This window comes from Diplotaxodon limnothrissa, linkage group LG23 (assembly GCF_057381915.1).
Source record: "Diplotaxodon limnothrissa isolate DT_005_m linkage group LG23, D_limnothrissa_male_GT1.1, whole genome shotgun sequence".
Lineage (NCBI taxonomy): Eukaryota > Metazoa > Chordata > Actinopteri > Cichliformes > Cichlidae > Diplotaxodon > Diplotaxodon limnothrissa.
This window is the reverse complement of record NC_140617.1, coordinates 19,611,544-19,629,431: the sequence shown is the minus strand read 5'-3', so window position 1 is coordinate 19,629,431 and position 17,888 is coordinate 19,611,544. Positions and strand designations below refer to the sequence as shown.

Here is a 17,888-nt window from a genome sequence, read left to right as displayed (position 1 = left end):
GTGACTGAGCATCAGCTGCAGGTTACCAGAAACAAACTGAGCAGGATCTCATTGGAAATCAGAATCAGTGCAGTTGCATTTTAATGCTTTTATTGCAAATAGAAAAATAAATAAAAGTAAAAAATAATAAATAAAAGCAATGCTTTTCAGTAGGTATTAACACTGTATTGTTTTCGTTCAAAAGATGAGCAATGAAACATGAAATTGTTTTCCTGCTCAGCCAGTTGGATCAACAAAACACCTTTCAATCTATTGTCTGCCTCAGTGCTAGTAATCATACACTTCCTTAAACCTGTTGTGAAAGATCAGATTTTAATAAACAGATTAAGGCCTTGCACTTGAATTACAGGTCTAATTTCACTTTCAATTTTACTCATATCATTGATTTTTTTTTTCTAAGGGAATGAAGATTTTATTTTAATTAAAAAAATCTTATTCTAGAGATGAGTTTTTCAGAAAGTTCAAGTTTAAAAAAAAATCAATTTTCTCATCATGACTTCATGGTTTAGGCTTTACAGGACCAGGTTATGATGGCAACTACCTTTCAGAACACTAGACTATTACACGGGGCAGTATGAATAAGTTAAACTACAAAAACGATAAAGGAGGAACAAGGAAAAGATATGATAGAAGATAACAGGGAGAGATGTTATGAGGAAACTGTCATTCATTCAGTGTTCAAAAGTTTCTCAGTTCAACATTGAGGCCAAAATGTTTGTTCCTGGAGGTTTTAATCAATTGAGGAATGGATGAATGAATAAAAGGAATTTGGTAGGATAACCTATTAAAATTACAGTGTATATTTCATTTCTGTAGCAGATCTCCAGCCAAACAGATCATGTCTTCTGTCTGCCGAGAAGCAGCAACAATTACATTAATCCAAACTATGATCAGCCAGTGTATACCCCTGTATATGTTGGAGGAACTTCTTACACTCAACAAAAATATAAATGCAACACCTTTGTTACTGCTCCCATTCCCCATGGGATGGACGTAGAGACCTAAAATTCATTCCAGATACACAATATAACCATCCCTCCCAAACAGTGGTCACAAATCAGTCCAAATGTGTGGTAGTGGGCACATCTGCTATATTGAGATAATCCATCCCACCTCACAGGTGTGCCACATCAGGATGCTGATCTGACATCATGAGTAGTGCACAGGTGTACCTCAGACTGCCCACAACAAAAGGCCACCCTGGAATGTGCAGTTTTTTGTGCTATTGGGGGTCTGGGGACCCAGAACCGGTCAGTATCTGGTGTGACCACCATTTGCCTCATGCAGTGCAACACATCGTCGCATGGAGTCTATCAGATTGTCAATTGTAGCCTGTGGAATGTTGGTCCACTCCACTTCAATGGCTGTGCGAGGTTGTTGGATATTCGTGGGAACTGGTGCACGCTGTCGTATACGCCGGTCAAGCACATCCCGAACATGCTCAATGGGTGACATGTCCGGTGAGTATGCTGGCCATGCAAGAACTGGGACATTCTCAGCTGCCATCTGCCCTGAACAATGTGAACCATGATTCATCCGTGAAGCGCACACCTCTCCAACGTGCCAGACGCCATCGAATGTGAGCATTTGCCCACACAAGTCTGTTACGGTGACGAGCTGGAGTCAGGTCAAGACCCCGATGAGGACGACGGGCATGCAGTTGAGCGTCCCTGAGACGGTTTCTGACAGTTTATGCAGAAATTGTTTGGTTGTGCAAACCAATTGTTCCAGCAGCTGTCTGGGAGGCTGGTCTCAGACGATCTTGGAGGTGAACCTGCTGGATGTGGAGGTCCTGGGCTGGTGTGGTTACACGAGGTCTGCGGTTGTGAGGCCGGTTGGATTTGCTGCCATATTCTCTGAAACGCCTGTGGAGACGGCTTATGGTTGAGAAATGAACATTCAATGCACGGGCGACAGATCTGGTTGACATTCCTGCTGTCAGCATGCCAATTGCACGCTCCCTCATTGCTTGTGGCATCTGTGGCATTTTGCTGTGAGACAAAACTGCACATTCCAGGGTGGCCTTTTGTTGTGTGCAGTCTGAGGTACACCTGTGCACTACTCATGATGTCAGATCAGCATCCTGATGTGGCACACCTGTGAGGTGGGATGGATTATCTCAATATAGCAGATGTGCCCACTACCACACATTTGGACTGATTTGTGACCACTGTTTGGGAGGGATGGTTATATTGTGTATCTGGAATGAATTTTAGGTCTCTACGTCCATCCCATGGGGAATGGGAGCAGTAACAAAGGTGTTGCGTTTATATTTTTGTTGAGTGTACTTCAGCTGCTGCAAAATTCCACTGAAAGGTCGGGACTTTGACTTGGTGGTTTCTCAGCAGTATTCAGCTTCTTCATCAATCGTTCTTTAGCAAAAAAAAGACAAAGGGGGTTGTTTTTCTTCCCGTGATTCGGTTTATATACAGTACAGATAACATTTTGGTGATTTCACAAAGGGTCCCTGTCAGTGCTACAACCAGTTTTTGCTAGTATATAAATTAAATTGTGAACTAAATTGTCACAATATGGCTGTGTGCAGGCAAAAGTAGGACCCAAACGCAAACTCACAGAGACAAAAGGTAAACTCAAAAAACACAGCTTTATTGCTGGCGTGGAGTGGGACACGAAAAACAATACAAAATAAACTAAACTGGGAAAACTAAAGCACAAGGAGCCACAGGGAAAAATCACACAGCTATGATGGAGGACGCAACACTGACAAAGAGAAACATGGGGCTTAAATACACTGAGGGATAACGAAGGGGAATGAGCCACAGGAGGAGAGCACAGCTGAGAGTAATTAGGCAGGACGAGGCAAGGGAAGCAAAACTAGAAACATTAACATAGAACAGACTGTGAAAGTAAAACAGGGAACACACTGACGGAACTCAAGACATGTGGACTTAACAGACTGGGGGAGACAGAACATAGGGATCTGAAACATGGAACAGAAAGGCACAGTAGATCAACATGAACATAACAACGCCACAGGGGAAGAGTAAAACAAAATGCAGGAACACAGGACCTCTTTCAAAATAAAACAGGAAACATAATGAGACGTAGACATGACAACCCAAACTTCACAATGTAAGACACAGACATGAAACACATGAAGAGCAGGGGAGATTTACCATAGTTGGAAACACGAGGGGGAAATAATAAGAACTAGAAACACTTAAGCATGATAACAAATGAACTTAGGAACCTGAAGGGCTTACATAAACTAAAACATCAAAATGAACTAAAACTCAAAACACTGGGTCATAAGACCCAGGATCGTGACATAAATAATAATAAAAAAAAATGTCAGTTTGTCTTATTGTATGTCCTGTTTGATCTTTGGAGTCAGTAACTTTATTAATGAGAATTATTAATGAGAATTATTAATGCAGAATTACGAAAAAATGTTAATAGTTTAAGCTTTTTCTGATATGTTAGTTAATACAATTCATTACACTGGCAATACACTGCAATAACAACCGACATGTGAATGATTACACAAGGAACTAACAAGAAGCAGGTGAAACCCCATTAAACTATGAAGAGGAAAAGAGGAAACGATAAACAACAAAACAAAAAGAAACAAGGAAATTTAGCAAATGTACTGTACTCCAAACAAGCAACGAATAAGTTATTGTTTATTCCAACAGGAAGTTATCTTTAAACCAGAGAAGTTATGAGGAAATCGTCATTCATCCAGCGTTGTGGAAAGAACAAGATTTTGTTATAGACTGCTGTAGTTTCCTTAAGCTGGGCATATACAGTGGGATGCAAAAGTTTAAACAATTTTGTTTTTTGTTTAAACAATTATTGAACACTTTCTGTAAATCCAATAAACTTCATTCCACTTCTCAAATATCACTGTGTGTGTCTCCTATATGATATATTTAACTGACCTTTTTATATTGTAACAACCAACAATTTATACAGGAAAATAATGACTATTAACAAGGTTGCCCAAACTTTTGCATCCCACTGTACTGTGAGATTTTTTCAGTCGTGTTGTTTAAATCCTGCTCAAACTGTGTCACTGAATCACAGGGGCTAGAAGTTCATATGTTACGATGCAGGGTCTCACACTACACGGCCCGATGCTGTGATGCTACCTGAGTGCTCACGCTGTGCGTCCATAACATGAAACTTATAACACAAAATCTGTCTCTTACTCTAACGAAAAACATTGACCAGGCAACTGCAACCGAGCAGCAATTGTATTCTATTTTATTCAATTGTATATAGTATTTTATTTAATTTTATTCTATTCTATTGTGTACAGTTGTGTACAGTATCTATTGATATCTTATTCCAGTGTTTTTCTTTTTTTCTAATTTTCCATGTAACTTCATCCACTGCTGTAACAAAACAAATTTCCGACGTGTAGGACTAATACAGGTTATCTTATCTTATCTTATGTCCATCCAACTCTTTTCACAGTTGTTGTAGTCGTGATAATTTTGAGGCCACATTGAAAAGCCTGAGATGAGCTTGCCAAAGTTCTACAAGTTGGGCATCCATCACTTGTGTCCAGATCACACCCTGCACTGCCATGCTACTCCATCTTTTTCACATTCATTTCTGAGTTTGTGCGTGCGCAGTGTGAGAGGCCACGTTGACACCCTCACGAAGGACAACCACTTTGATTTTCTTGCGACTATACAATTGATGACCGGGAGCCGGTTGTGAGGTGTTTTGTTACCCCATGTTCTCTCTTCTCAAAATCCCACAAGGCTGCCCGACACGATAGACGATGGGCAGGGCTGTAAGTACTCGGACTGTGTTTATTAAACGCAATATCGACAAGATCTTGGAGAAGCTCATGGCTCTGCAATATGGATAAGATACTGAAGAAGAACAACAGGAATTGAGAGACCTGGTGACCAGTGACGGACATTAGACCAACTGTAAAATTGGAAGCACTTTGTTCGCACTAACCAAAACAACTACGATCTTCATCTCATGAGGCCCCTCTGGCGCCAGCTGGATGCTCAAGGCAAAAGCTGACGGGAATAACAAATTCTCCTTAGATAACAAGACTGCGTTGTGACTTTCTCCGTTCTCATTCAAGGCCCCCCTCGTCGGCTGAAGATTGACTTTTGCCTAATTGAGTGAAGGGACACTTTCTCCCAGCTGAACATTGAACACACACACACAGTCACACATACGCACGTACACTGACACAGACCTTCAAAGCTTATGTCTTCTTTGTTGTGAGATGTGCTGATTCATGTGCTGAGGTGTTTTTTGCTGTTCTTAAGCTGTTCTCCCTGTTGCAGCTCAGTCTGGGGGGAGCTCTTTTTTTCTCCTCGTCTTTCCTCATGTTGTGCATTTTCCATTGTTATACCTCTCTGACCTGTCTTCCCCATGTCATGTTTGTGTAATGTATGTATGGTTGGAAGGGTAAGATGGCGCTGGCAAACGGTCGGCAGCCTTAACCCAATTTCCTTTGGGGTCAAACTTCAGGATCAATAAAATTTTATTGAGTTGAATTTGAATTGAATGTATACTACACGATGCATGACACACGATTAAGGCCAAGACATGACTGAAAAATCTGGTCAAAATGGGCCAAAAATCGCACAGTGTATGCCCAGTTTTAGTGGGCACTTCGTTTCTCTGTTAGGAGAACTTCCTACTACCATTCATGCTGCTCATAAACCTTTCCTATTAGTATAAACTTAGCAGCTATGAATACATATTTTTTAAAGTTTCCAGTCAGATTGAATTTATACCTGACAGGACATGTCATGGTCTCCCAGTCCTCATGTTGTGTCTCGATTGCTCTGCCTCTCTTTGGTGTCAAATCTTTGCACTACATGTGTCATGAAAGCTCAGATGAAACTTAGACCTTCTGTTATTTAGCCTCTACATCAATGAGTGTGTCATGGCAAAAATGTGCAAATGTATGAATGATACTGTAATGTATACACTTAAAAAACACACAAAGTGAAGAACATAATAATGTTAGGAATGGGAAGATTCATGAGGTGGCTTGACCAGTCTTCTCTTACTCTTGATATAAGACTAAAGGTTTACTCTTCTGAATATAATTCAAAATAATCTGTTAGAACAGACATTTTCATTGAGATGACTTAAATTGTAAGGTGAGCTTTAAAAATGTATATTATTCTCTGTTCACATTTCAGTTTGAAGTATCATCATCAGAGGCTGCCTCCCCGTGGATACTGCTAAGATCTTTATACACGGTATAATTCAGTCCCATGTTGGTGACAAACTGGCCAAACAGTCTCTAAACCACTCAAGTCTTTTTATAAACAAACTTTACAAAAATCTGGACAAAAAGTAAAAGATATAAAGTAAAAAAAAAGGAACAAGAGAATATAAACATTAGCACTACTTACCAAAGGCCATGTTAAGGAAGGCGGGGAGAGTTTGTTCTCTTGGAATGGACAGATTTTCATGTTCTAGTTGTGTATTAGTTTTCTCTATTAGTTAGTCTTGAGTTCAGTTTCTTCTAGAGTCTCTTAGTTTTCATTATTTATATTTCGAGTTCTTGAGTGATTATGTTTTCGATTATGTTCTTATATTGTGTCCAGTCTGTCCTAGTCTTGTCTCTGTTCTGCCATCACTGTTCCCATGTTTGTTTACCTTTGTTCCTCCGGTCATGTCTCCATGTCCACCTGCTCTCTCTCTGTTCTGTCTTCAATACTATCTGTGTGGTTATAACGTATGTAGTCCTGTCCCTGCTTCCCCTCCTATACTCCTCCACAGGACTGTGTGTGTTATTGTGAGGTGCAGTGAGAGCTTTGCCTCTGTAGACCACATTCACCACCACATGTAAATCAAACAATTAAAATGTAATTGAAGTTCATATTTTCAGCTATAATTCAAGCAGTTTTGTGTTAATTCTTCATCAACTTTTAGGAATTACAGTCATTTTTATACACAGTCACTCAATTGCAGACACAATTCAAAAATAACTGGAGAAATTAACACAATAGTGAATGTGAGGACAGTTTTTCTGCAAGAACCTTTTTGGATCCCGTTTGAGTTGCTGTCTGTTTGTGGGTCTTTCTACTTTCAGGTTTGTATTTAATCATGGAAAAGCTGCTCTTTTGGGTTAAGATGAGTTGACTGATTTCACCATTGAAGAATATGCTTTTTCTTTATCTTAAAAAAAATTGGGTTACTTTTGCAGGATGTTTTGAGTCATTATCCATTTGCACTGCTAAGCAACATCTAATAACTTTCGCAGCCTTTGTCTGCGTTGTCCGATCAGACTCCGACATTGTTATTTATAATGTGCACATTATAAACTGCGCCCTAGTGGCCCAGTTTCAATGGCAGCCACATTTCCCCATTCCACCATGCTGCCACCATCATGTTAGACAGATCATGTGGTATGCTTTCTCTCATAAACAGTTTCTGTTCTTCTCTACTTTTCTCTTCTCTTAATTCTGGTACAACTTGTCCTTGGTTTCACCTCTCCAGAGATTGTTTTACAGAACAATGCCAGCTATATTAGATGTTTTCTTCCAAAGTCTAATCTAAATTTCCTGGTGTTAAATGTAACCAGTGGTTAAAACCTTGTTGGCTGTAGCAGTGATAGAGGGTCCAGTTGGGCCTCCTGCAGTCACTGGCAGGCTTACACAAACATGCACATACAGAGTTATGTAAAACACGCACGTTCACATACACACTTATTAAGGAAAGGGAGGTCGTCTCAGGACATGATCCCTGTTGGACATACACTCACAAAATACACACTCATGAACACACTATTGGTTAAGTTCCCAGAAAACCGGAGTGGAAACATCTGGAAGATGTTGTTGTTCTTAGCCATAGAAGGACATAGGAGTGAGAACTGACTGATACTTATCATGTGACTTGACGTCAACATTGCAATAAAAACCTTGTGAAGAGACTGTTCGGGGGAGATCAGCTCGTAAAGGCTTGTGATGCTCATCTTCCCCATATGTACATATGTATAATAAAAATCACTATTCTGACATCTACTGAGACCATGCAGTCGTTTGTCTCCTCCTCAAAAACTCGAATCTTGACATAGTTTTCCTGTTCATAAGCTTAAAAGCTGTTTTTAGATTATGATGTGAAACAAAAGCCAAACCAGAAGAATCACCGCTCTCCCTCTCCTCCTGTTTGTTGATATGAAAATGAAGGAGAACACACTTTCTAATATTCAAATGGACACACTGTTTTCAATCACTTTTGGATCCAGGTATGTGTATGGAAGGTCCAAATCCTTGTTTCTGGTTTTGATCTCTGCACTCAGCCTTTGGAGCTCTTCTTGAAATTCCATTATCTTTTTGCGAGGAAATTTATCAGTGAAATGCTCCTCAGGGAAGTGGCCAAGTAGGACCTGGTAAGATTGACATTAGATCAACTAACCAATTACTTTTTGTTCAACTATGGGCATTTTTTTTCTTTGCTCTTATTGTGCATTACATAAAATACACACATGCATGATGATCTTTGTCTTTTATAAAGCCTTTGCAGAGCACTTACACGGTCAGATGACTCCTTGCTGAGTAGCCATAAGGTGGCCATGGCATGCACTGTGGTGTTAACACTGGGAAATGTGTTCAACATTGTTTTCTCAGTTGCTGTCTCCTTTGTTGTTGGTGGGGGAAGCTGCAAGGAGGTAGGACTATTGGGCATCCAGCCACCAAAGTCATACTGCATTGAGAAAGTAATGGATAAATATATCTATTAATAGGCGTGAAGTATAGCTTTGAAACACCAGAATGTGACATTAAAAACCATCACATTAAAAAAACAATACAATAAAATGTGGCTGCTCTCCCATGTGTTAAGTTCTTTAAAATCCAGTATTTATAATTGATTTATGAGGTTTAAATAGGTAGCAGAAAATCAGCTGGCAAGTTCCTATCTTGAGAAAAAAAACCCTGCAAAAATGTGCAGCAGTGCTAGACTGTTAAATGAAGATGCAAAGCTGAATATCACCAATGCTTGAACAGTTAGTGAATTTGGGGTAGCTAACATTACATGATGTCAACTAGCCTGATGGCTGAACTATTATAGGCACCAGGACAAAGAAAATGAAGGTGTAAAATGTCGATTTAAATTTCAATCCCAGTCAGACAAATTTGTAGCAAAAACATTCACACGTCACTTTTGTCTTTGATGAATCACTGGCTGAGCTTTTGGCCAGACAGAGGGCAGACTGGGGACTGGGGAAAAGTCAAATACCATTCACTGCTTGATATATGCTCAATCATCCAGATAAGGAAATTCCAGAAAGCTGATTCTGCGCTGGATGTTGTGTTTTCACCGAAAAACAAGGTCAACCACACTCTCTGAACAATACACAATCACTTTTAACTGAGGTAAATTAAAAGGCTTCACCTGTCCAGAGTTGACAGCTGAGTGCTGGGCGGAGCAAGTGAAGATCACCATGGTGACAAACTTGACCATCTCATTCTTAGTGGTGAATTTCTGTGGAATTCCTATAAATACAAAAGAATAAACTGTCAACACATAAATTCAATTAAAACTATTTCATGATAATATTCAACATTCACATTATCATCACCTGAATTGTTATTTGAAAGGAATCCATGTTCAAAAATTTCTTTGATCCAGTTCTGCAGTTCATGGTCTTCCTGGACATCAGCATCAATCTCGTAGTGGGTGAGTACTGGCTCCACAAACCTTTGGACAAATGGGGACACATTCAAACATTGTTTTTGGTTTCCCTGTAGCTTTCTATGCACATTAATTAAAAAAAGAACTATAATAACAGATGATTATCAAGTATATAAAATGTGTGAAAATCATTTCCACTCTGTAATTAGAGTTTTTACTCCTCTTATCAAGTTTATTTCCCACCACTGACATTGAGAGAGAGATTGGTATGTAAAGGGAAACTATTTACTGGGAAGGCCTGAGGAACTATTTTGTTTTGGTAAGCCTTTGTGAATGGATGAATAGCAAACATGGTTGCATGAATAACTGCATATAATTACAAAGTACAAACCAAGCACAAAGTGCAAGGCCTTTCCTGTGTGTGGAGAACAAACTGGGAAGGAGTTATTTTCCTTTTTATACAGTATAAATCATCCGAAAAGAAAGGAACAAGATTTTTTCTTAATGAATTTTCCTCTTTCCGTCAGCTTCTCAGACCTTGCACTCGCTACACTCTTCAGATCAATTACTTAGCTCGGGACCTTCTGATCTCTGAGAATGGATCTTTTGCTAAGGTATAAATAGTCCAATATATCTTCTTTTTAAGTATCATGTAGTATCCTCTAATTGTGCCTTGACTATTCACTAGTTTACAGCTTCTGGTGGAAAGGGTGCCGCCGAAATCCTGAAGAAATCACTGGCCACCGTGACCTACACCTCCCTCTGTATCCCAGATGATATTGAAGAGTGTGGATTGAAAGATGTACCAAGCTTCTACTACAGAGATGATGGACTCAAGCTTTGGGACATCATCCACAGGTTATATCACAACTTTGTCCGACAACACATAAAATATACAGGGAGTGCAGAATTATTAGGCAAGTTGTATTTTTGAGGAATAATTTTATTATTGAACAACAACCATGTTCTCAATGAACCCAAAAAACTCATTAATATCAAAGCTGAATGTTTTTGGAAGTAGTTTTTAGTTTGTTTTTAGTTTTAGCTATTTTAGGGGGATATCTGTGTGTGCAGGTGACTATTACTGTGCATAATTATTAGGCAACTTAACAAAAAACAAATATATACCCATTTCAATTATTTATTTTTACCAGTGAAACCAATATAACATCTCCACATTCACAAATATACATTTCTGACATTCAAAAACAAAACAAAAACAAATCAGCGACCAATATAGCCACCTTTCTTTGCAAGGACACTCAAAAGCCTGCCATCCATGGATTCTGTCAGTGTTTTGATCTGTTCACCATCAACATTGCGTGCAGCAGCAACCACAGCCTCCCAGATACTGTTCAGAGAGGTGTACTGTTGTCCCTCCTTGTAAATCTCACATTTGATGATGGACCACAGGTTCTCAATGGGGTTCAGATCAGGTGAACAAGGAGGCCATGTCATTAGTTTTTCTTCTTTTATACCCTTTCTTGCCAGTGTTGAAATCTCCCAATTCTTTTAATCTTTGGGCTGAAGGAAGGACAATACTCAGTGTATAAATGCTCAATCAACAATCATTTATTTCCATACAATTCAACACTTAAGAGCATTAGAACGTCCGGACGGGAGAGATGCTTGCAGAGGGTTACCGCATGTCTCAAAATGGTGGAGGGTTACTCAAGCTCTTATAGCCTTTAGTGGCCCCCACCTAGTCGTAAAAACCTAAACATTCACATTCTTTCTCTGCTACGGCGCCTAAGTTATGACCTCGACTCCCTGTCTTTCTGCTCTCTGTAAAGGTGGGGGCATGGAATGTGGTCTGTCTCCCCTGTCCTAGACACAGAGTCTCCTGCATACAACCTTTCTTTTCATGATTCAGCAGTAAAACATGTCAAGAACAGTGTGAGACATTCACAGCAGATCAAGGATACAAAGTGATGCACACTTTATCTATTGAACTACAAAATGAATATGTTCTTTTAACCCAAAAGTATAATGAGAACTAAACTACATACACAGCACACCATCTAAACTAAAGGAAATTATATGACCTACAGCAGTTAACATAATTCAACTACTTTAACTACAGATATAAGATAACATATGATAACAGAATAATCTCACACCAGCCACGCTGTGGAGTACTTGGACGCGTGTGATGGAGCATTGTCCTGCATGAAAATCATGTTTTTCTTGAAGGATGCAGACTTCTTCCTGTACCACTGCTTGAAGAAGGGGTCTTCCAGAAACTGGCAGTAGGACTGGGAGTTGAGCTTGACTCCATCCTCAACCCGAAAAGGCCCCACAAGCTCATCTTTGATGATACCAGCCCAAACCAGTACTCCACCTCCACCTTGCTGGCGTCTGAGTCGGACTGGAGCTCTCTGCCCTTTACCAATCCAGCCACAATCCAGCCTGTCAAGTCCTTCTTTTGACCCATTTTGCCAAAGGAAAGGAAGTTGCCTAATAATTCTGCACTCCCTGTAGTTTAATGATCATTTCATTACCTGATGTTTTAGTCTGATGGATACGCAACAGGAGACTAATATCTTCCATACGAGTAAATTCCTTTTTCCACTCCAATATTTGCATTAGTCCCATTTGCCCCAGTCTATAAAGTAAAGATACAACAGTTTGTGTTAAGATGAATTTAATAATTACATTGTATCTATAGATAGATAGTTAAGGCATTCACCCTTTGGCTGAAATGTAGGTCATTTCTGCAGTCTTAGTTAAAGAGAAGCGGATATCATAGGGCAGTGACTGGGCATTGTCTGCCTTCATGCAGTGTGCAATTCCCTCTTTTTCCCAGCTGAAAAAAAAAGTTTTAAGACATAAAGGATGCGGGTGGTCCCCATTCACAAACAATGCCTGTGTCTGAGAATAAACACAGAGGTGGATAATGTTATTAGCTTTAGTTATTAGATGTTAAAATAACAGCTCAGCACTCTTACCAATAGACTTGCTGTTGCTTCTCCAGCTCTTCCTGCCGACTGTACTTGGCTAGAAGACTGTTTTTTTCTTGAGAGGCTCTGAGAGCTTAAACATAGAAATGTGTACTGTTTTACAGCAATTACCTTTAAATATAGTATGGTTTGAATTTTGTCATTATTCTTTATACTTTATCTTTCTGTTTTTATCTTTCATGTTATCAGTAAATTACATGCATGATGTCAGGCAAGCATGTTTCCACAAACCTTCTCCCTCTTTGAAGCGGTGAACATCGCTGTTGGTGATCCATTGGTAGATAGGAAAGTGGTAGGTGTCTCCTTCAGGGGAAGTCACTTCTACCTTGGCTGCATACCAAGACATGTCTGGGAGGAGTAACCGATGTTCTTTGTCTACCTCGATCAGCAAAAGCTCTCCAAGGGAGACTGGGCAGGTCACAGTAAAACGTGACACCTAGAGTAATGACACACCAGCTTTGGAACATTTACAAGTGATCAAGATTACATACATATTATAATCGGGAGCTAGGCTGTAACGTTATAAAACATTTACTTTAATGGTGGGAAAAAATTGGTGTATTTGATGTAATAAATCAGTATTTAATCTAATTTAGCCAAAGATCAGCAAGCATGACACACATTTAAACATGGAGATGGGTATTTCTGACTTACTGCACCACTGTAGAAAGATGGCATGGAGCTCCACAGGCATTTGCGTTTGCTCGATCCATTAAGGCCAACCAGCTTAATGTAGATATTGTCAAAAGTGGTGGCAAAGCCCAGACTGCCAGTGAGCACAATAACTTCATAATCAACCATTTTCACCCCTGAAAGTAAAACAAAAATCCTGATGGTTAAAGAATTCTAATAATATATTTTTTATGACTTTCTTCTTTTTTTTGACAATGAATTAATCCCAAACCTGACACTGACTGAAATCCTTTCAAAAGTTATCTGTCTTACCTCTTCTAATGTCACCAAGAAGTTCCTTTGATGAACTGCTCTGCTCATGTAGCAGTACTGATGTCTCTATTTATGCACAATTTTGTGGGAGTGTCCTTTGAAATGAAACTGTCATCTCTGGTGAGATCATGGTCAACCAGTGGGACCTGGAAAAAAAAAAAAACAGCACATGCAATACAATACATTTTACACCTCATTTTACAAGATTATGAATATTTCTTATGTCTAGAAACTAATTACACACTGAAAAAAAATTACTGACTTTCTGTTACAGATATCTGTTTGACTGCTTTTTAAGGTTTTTGTAATCGTTCTATCAACGGAAATACTGGTACAGACATACAGTAAGAGAGTGCAGGAGTATGCAACTACAAATTTCTTTTTTAGGTCAACAACTACAGATGGGGACAAAATTATTAGGCCCCCCCAATAAGCTTTTTATTTTTTTGTGGAAAAAAAAACCTGTCAAAACCTAGTGAATGACTTAGCCACGTGAGGTAGTTTCAAAAAAGACATTAGAATCCTAAACAAGCTGTAAGGTTCCAGACCAAGAGAAGCTCTTCTGCAGAGGAAACACCTTCAGGCCTTAATTTTTTAAAGAATGATACACATGATGATGCTCCTTTTTTATTTGTATTTATTTTATCTTTACAAGTACAGGTTTTATTGACATTTAAAGTTCTCTTCTCTATGAAAAATAAAAACTTTAGCTCAGGGCTGACAGCGGGTTATCTCTTATGAACTACTTGCTTCAGCTATCACAACATTTTCAGGCAAGGGCTTTGACTTGGTGGGTAGTGAAAAGTGACTCAGCACACGACTGGCTGAATACCTGGCATCTAAGAAATCTACCTAAAATTGCAAATCCAGAGTGGATTTTTAGTTGTTTTGTTTTGCAAAAACACAGATAGTACGAACACACTAACAAAGCAACTATTCCTGGAGTAGGCACTGCACTGTATTACACTGGTAATGATTCACCATGACAATTGAACAGTAGATGAACCTTAGATGAAGAAGAACTAACTAAGAAACAGCTGAAACCCTGGGGAACCACACACAAGTGAAACATAACAAAAAACAAGGAAACTTTACAAAACGCCTGCACAATGATACGTACTTAATCTCTTGAAGAGACGGCTCTCTTCAAACCCAAAAGGATACTGTCATTCAATGTTCAAGTGAAAGATTAAAATTAACTTGTTTCACTTTCCTTTCTTTATTTACTTTTTTTCAGTGAGCATATCATTTCTATCAATTTCCAATAACTGGCATTAACCCAGCTAGATTCATCTCAACTATCCATCCATCCATCCATTCGCGTCCGCTTATCCTTTTCAGGGTCGCGGGGGGCGCTGGAGCCTATCCCAGCTGTCATAGGGCGAGAGGCGGGGTACACCCTGGACAGGTCGCCAGTCTGTCGCAGGGCCAACACACAGGGACAAACAACCATTCGCACTCACATTCACTCGCACATTCACACCTATGGGCAATTTGGATTAACCAATTAACCTATCCCCACTAAGTGCATGTCTTTGGACAGTGGGAGGAAGCCGGAGTACCCGGAGGGAACCCACGCAAACACGGGGAGAACATGCAAACTCCACACAGAAAGACCCCAGCCTGATGGTGGAATTGAACTCAGGACCTTCTTGCTGTGCGGCAACAGTGCTAACCACTGTGCCACCGTGCTGCCCCATCTCAACTATTTTCAGCTATTATATGTTGTTAGCTTGATTTCGCCCACATTCTAGGGTTACTTAGTGACTTTATGGAAAATAAGCAGTTAAATGTACATTTCTAGTACATTTATAGGCTAGTTGTTCAGTGAGGTATGTGTAGAATAGAGGCGCTGTCCTTAGCCACTGGTACAGATACGTGAGTGACACCTAGGTCAAAATCAAAGCCCAAGAAGTAGAAACCTTCACTACTCACTACTATAGAAACATAAAGTTTACAACGGATGACACAGAAGATAATAGTTAGCCATTCATACGCATTGAGGCGAATGGAAACCTCAACATTGAAGTTTATCGGAAGCCCATACACATAGACTAGTACTTACTCTTGGACTATCACCGCCCTATAGAGAACAAAATTGAAGTATTCCGGACTGGGCAGAAAATGTTCCCGCTAAGCCAAAAGGGAAAAAGAGGGAACACACGCATGTAAACAAAGTTCTTAAAACATGTGGTTATCCCAAGTGGGATTTCATAAAATTGGCAAAGAGAGAACCAGAAGGACAAAATGAACAACATTGTCATCCCTTATGTAGCAGGTTGTTAGGGAAAATATTCTAAAACACTTCTTCAGTAAAGACTCAGAGAGGAGAAACACACAGAACTTCTTGCTAGCAAGGGCAGCCTCCAGACTGAGACTCGCACTAAGAAACTGCCCCGGTCTTTATTTATATTTCAGTGTGTGTGTGTGTGTGTGTGTGTGTGTGTGTGTGTGTGTGTGTGTGTGTGTGTGTCCTGCTGATCAAAGGGTCATGAAAGCACAAAAGGTACATCCTTGGTCAGGAAAGGGTAGTCTCCCCCTCACCCTAAATAACATGGTGAGGAAGTCCAGCAGTTCATCTATATGTAAAGAAGCACTTAAACTAAAACAGACATAGCTACGTTAATCCTACCGTAAAACAATAAAACAAGGTACGAACTCTCATGCTCCCAGGACGTGGGGGTGCATTCCTGGAGTGCACACCAAGCCTGCAGCCTGTTAGAGATCACACACAATTGATTATATGCCTCTAAGTATACATGGTTGAATATTTCCTAATACAAATAACTACATGCAGTATTCTACCATATGCAAACTTATATCACTAAAAGATTATACTGACTACTAAATACAATTTTCAATTGACACAGGTTTATCAGAGAAACTCAGTAGAGTCCTCTCCAAGTGTACTTCAGATCCAGCCACACATTTAGAGAAAAACTGGTTCATCCCAAAGACATAACTGTTAAAAACAAACTTAATAATGTGGTGTATGCTGTACATTGTAGTGAGAAATGCCCAGAACTCCATTTGGAGAGACCAGACAGCCACTTCATAAATGCATGGCACAACATAGAAGAGCCACCTGTTATGGAACGGCTGTGTGCGGACAGGAATAGGACCCAAGGTGCAGACTCCAGAGACAAACTTAAACCAAAACAGCTTTAATGCTGAACTCAAACATAACATAACTGGAAAAAATCAAAATAAACTAACACCGGTGGACTGACAAAACACACAGCAAAATAAACAATAGATCGCAACACGGACACAGAGAAACACAGGGCTTAAATACACAGCGGGAGCAATCAGGGAATGAGTAACAGGAGGAAAACACAGCTGGGGCAAATCAGGCCTAACGAGACAAAGGAAGCAAAACCAGACACATTAACATGAGACATGGACTTTCAAAGTAAAACAGGAAACATAACACAGACTGAACTTAGACACACAGACAGGCACTACAGAGGGAACAGAGACGTGGGACCAGGGCAGACACAGACACTGACAGGACACGGGGATATAGCCGACAGGGGAGACAGCAACTAAGGATAACACAGAGACATAAACCAAAAGACAGAACTCTAACAAAGAAACCAAAGACTAGAAATTATAAATAATATTATGAACTCAAAAACCCTGGGTCAACGACCCAGGCATCCTAACACCACCTCCACGGGACAACACTTGGCTGTCCATCTGCACTCTGTCCAAAATGTTAACATTTTGGATGCAGAGAAGAAAGATGGTTTGAAAGAGGAGTGAAAGAAGCCATTTATGTCCACCGTGATCGACCATCTTTGAACAGAGGCAGTGGCTTACAAAATCATTTGTCTGCCATGTATAAATCAGTTGAGACATCTTCCCACGTGTCTTAACACCCACTCACCTCTTTGGTCATTTGGTCTCAATAAGTCCAACACGTTCTCACTCCCAACTTGCAAACGTGTGACGCATGGTCAGGCTCCCTCTGATTCACTTATGGACGCGCAGGGTACCCCTCTCGCGTCGGGAATTGACATGAAGGGTCCTCCGATTGAAGAGATTGCCGCGGAAGTGCCTGTTGTCGGTATATTTAGACATTTTCCAAATCACATTGTAGTGACGTATACAGAACACAATAAATTATATAATGTAAACAACTACCTGAAAAACAGGTAGAACGATACTTTTGTATCGTTTATTGCATTTACGGAGGGAGTGGTGTATGCTGGGTAATGGCACAGCTAGCTACTGGGTGACTTTATTCATGTTATCAGTCCATACAATGGGCGTTATTAGCACAAATCAGTCCCATAGATATGGGCCATCTCCTGCTAGATTGTTCAGAAGGTTGTTCTCATCCATCCAGATGGAGGATCACTAACAGGAGCGTGGAAGACTCCAGAATCC

The 17,888-nt window shown here is 40.0% G+C and overlaps 1 protein-coding gene across 1 annotated transcript; it reads right to left on the bottom strand.

Moving 5' to 3' along the window:
• Positions 1–8,164: 8,164 nt before the first annotated feature.
• On the bottom strand, positions 8,165–13,352 carry LOC146607909 (hydroperoxide isomerase ALOXE3-like). The gene is made up of 10 exons (XM_085348625.1): positions 13,206–13,352; positions 12,783–12,987; positions 12,540–12,624; positions 12,281–12,397; positions 12,093–12,196; positions 11,353–11,449; positions 9,539–9,657; positions 9,352–9,452; positions 8,491–8,661; positions 8,165–8,344 (listed from the first exon to the last, which is right to left on the bottom strand). The coding sequence occupies exons 1-10, from the start codon at positions 13,350–13,352 to the stop codon at positions 8,165–8,167; spliced, it is 1,326 nt and encodes a 441-aa protein (XP_085204751.1).
• Positions 13,353–17,888: the final 4,536 nt, after the last annotated feature.

Bases quoted from the DNA above. Each gene is read 5' to 3' on its own strand.
- LOC146607909 (XM_085348625.1), bottom strand. From the start codon at position 13,352: ATGGTTGATTATGAAGTTATTGTGCTCACTGGCAGTCTGGGCTTTGCC. The intron at 11,450-12,092 runs GTAATGAAATGA...AATCATGAAAAG, and splicing joins CCATCAGACTAAAACATCAG to AAAGGTTGTATGCAGGAGAC. The intron at 8,345-8,490 runs GTAAGTGCTCTG...CAATCTTACCAG, and splicing joins GCAAGGAGTCATCTGACCGT to GTCCTACTTGGCCACTTCCC.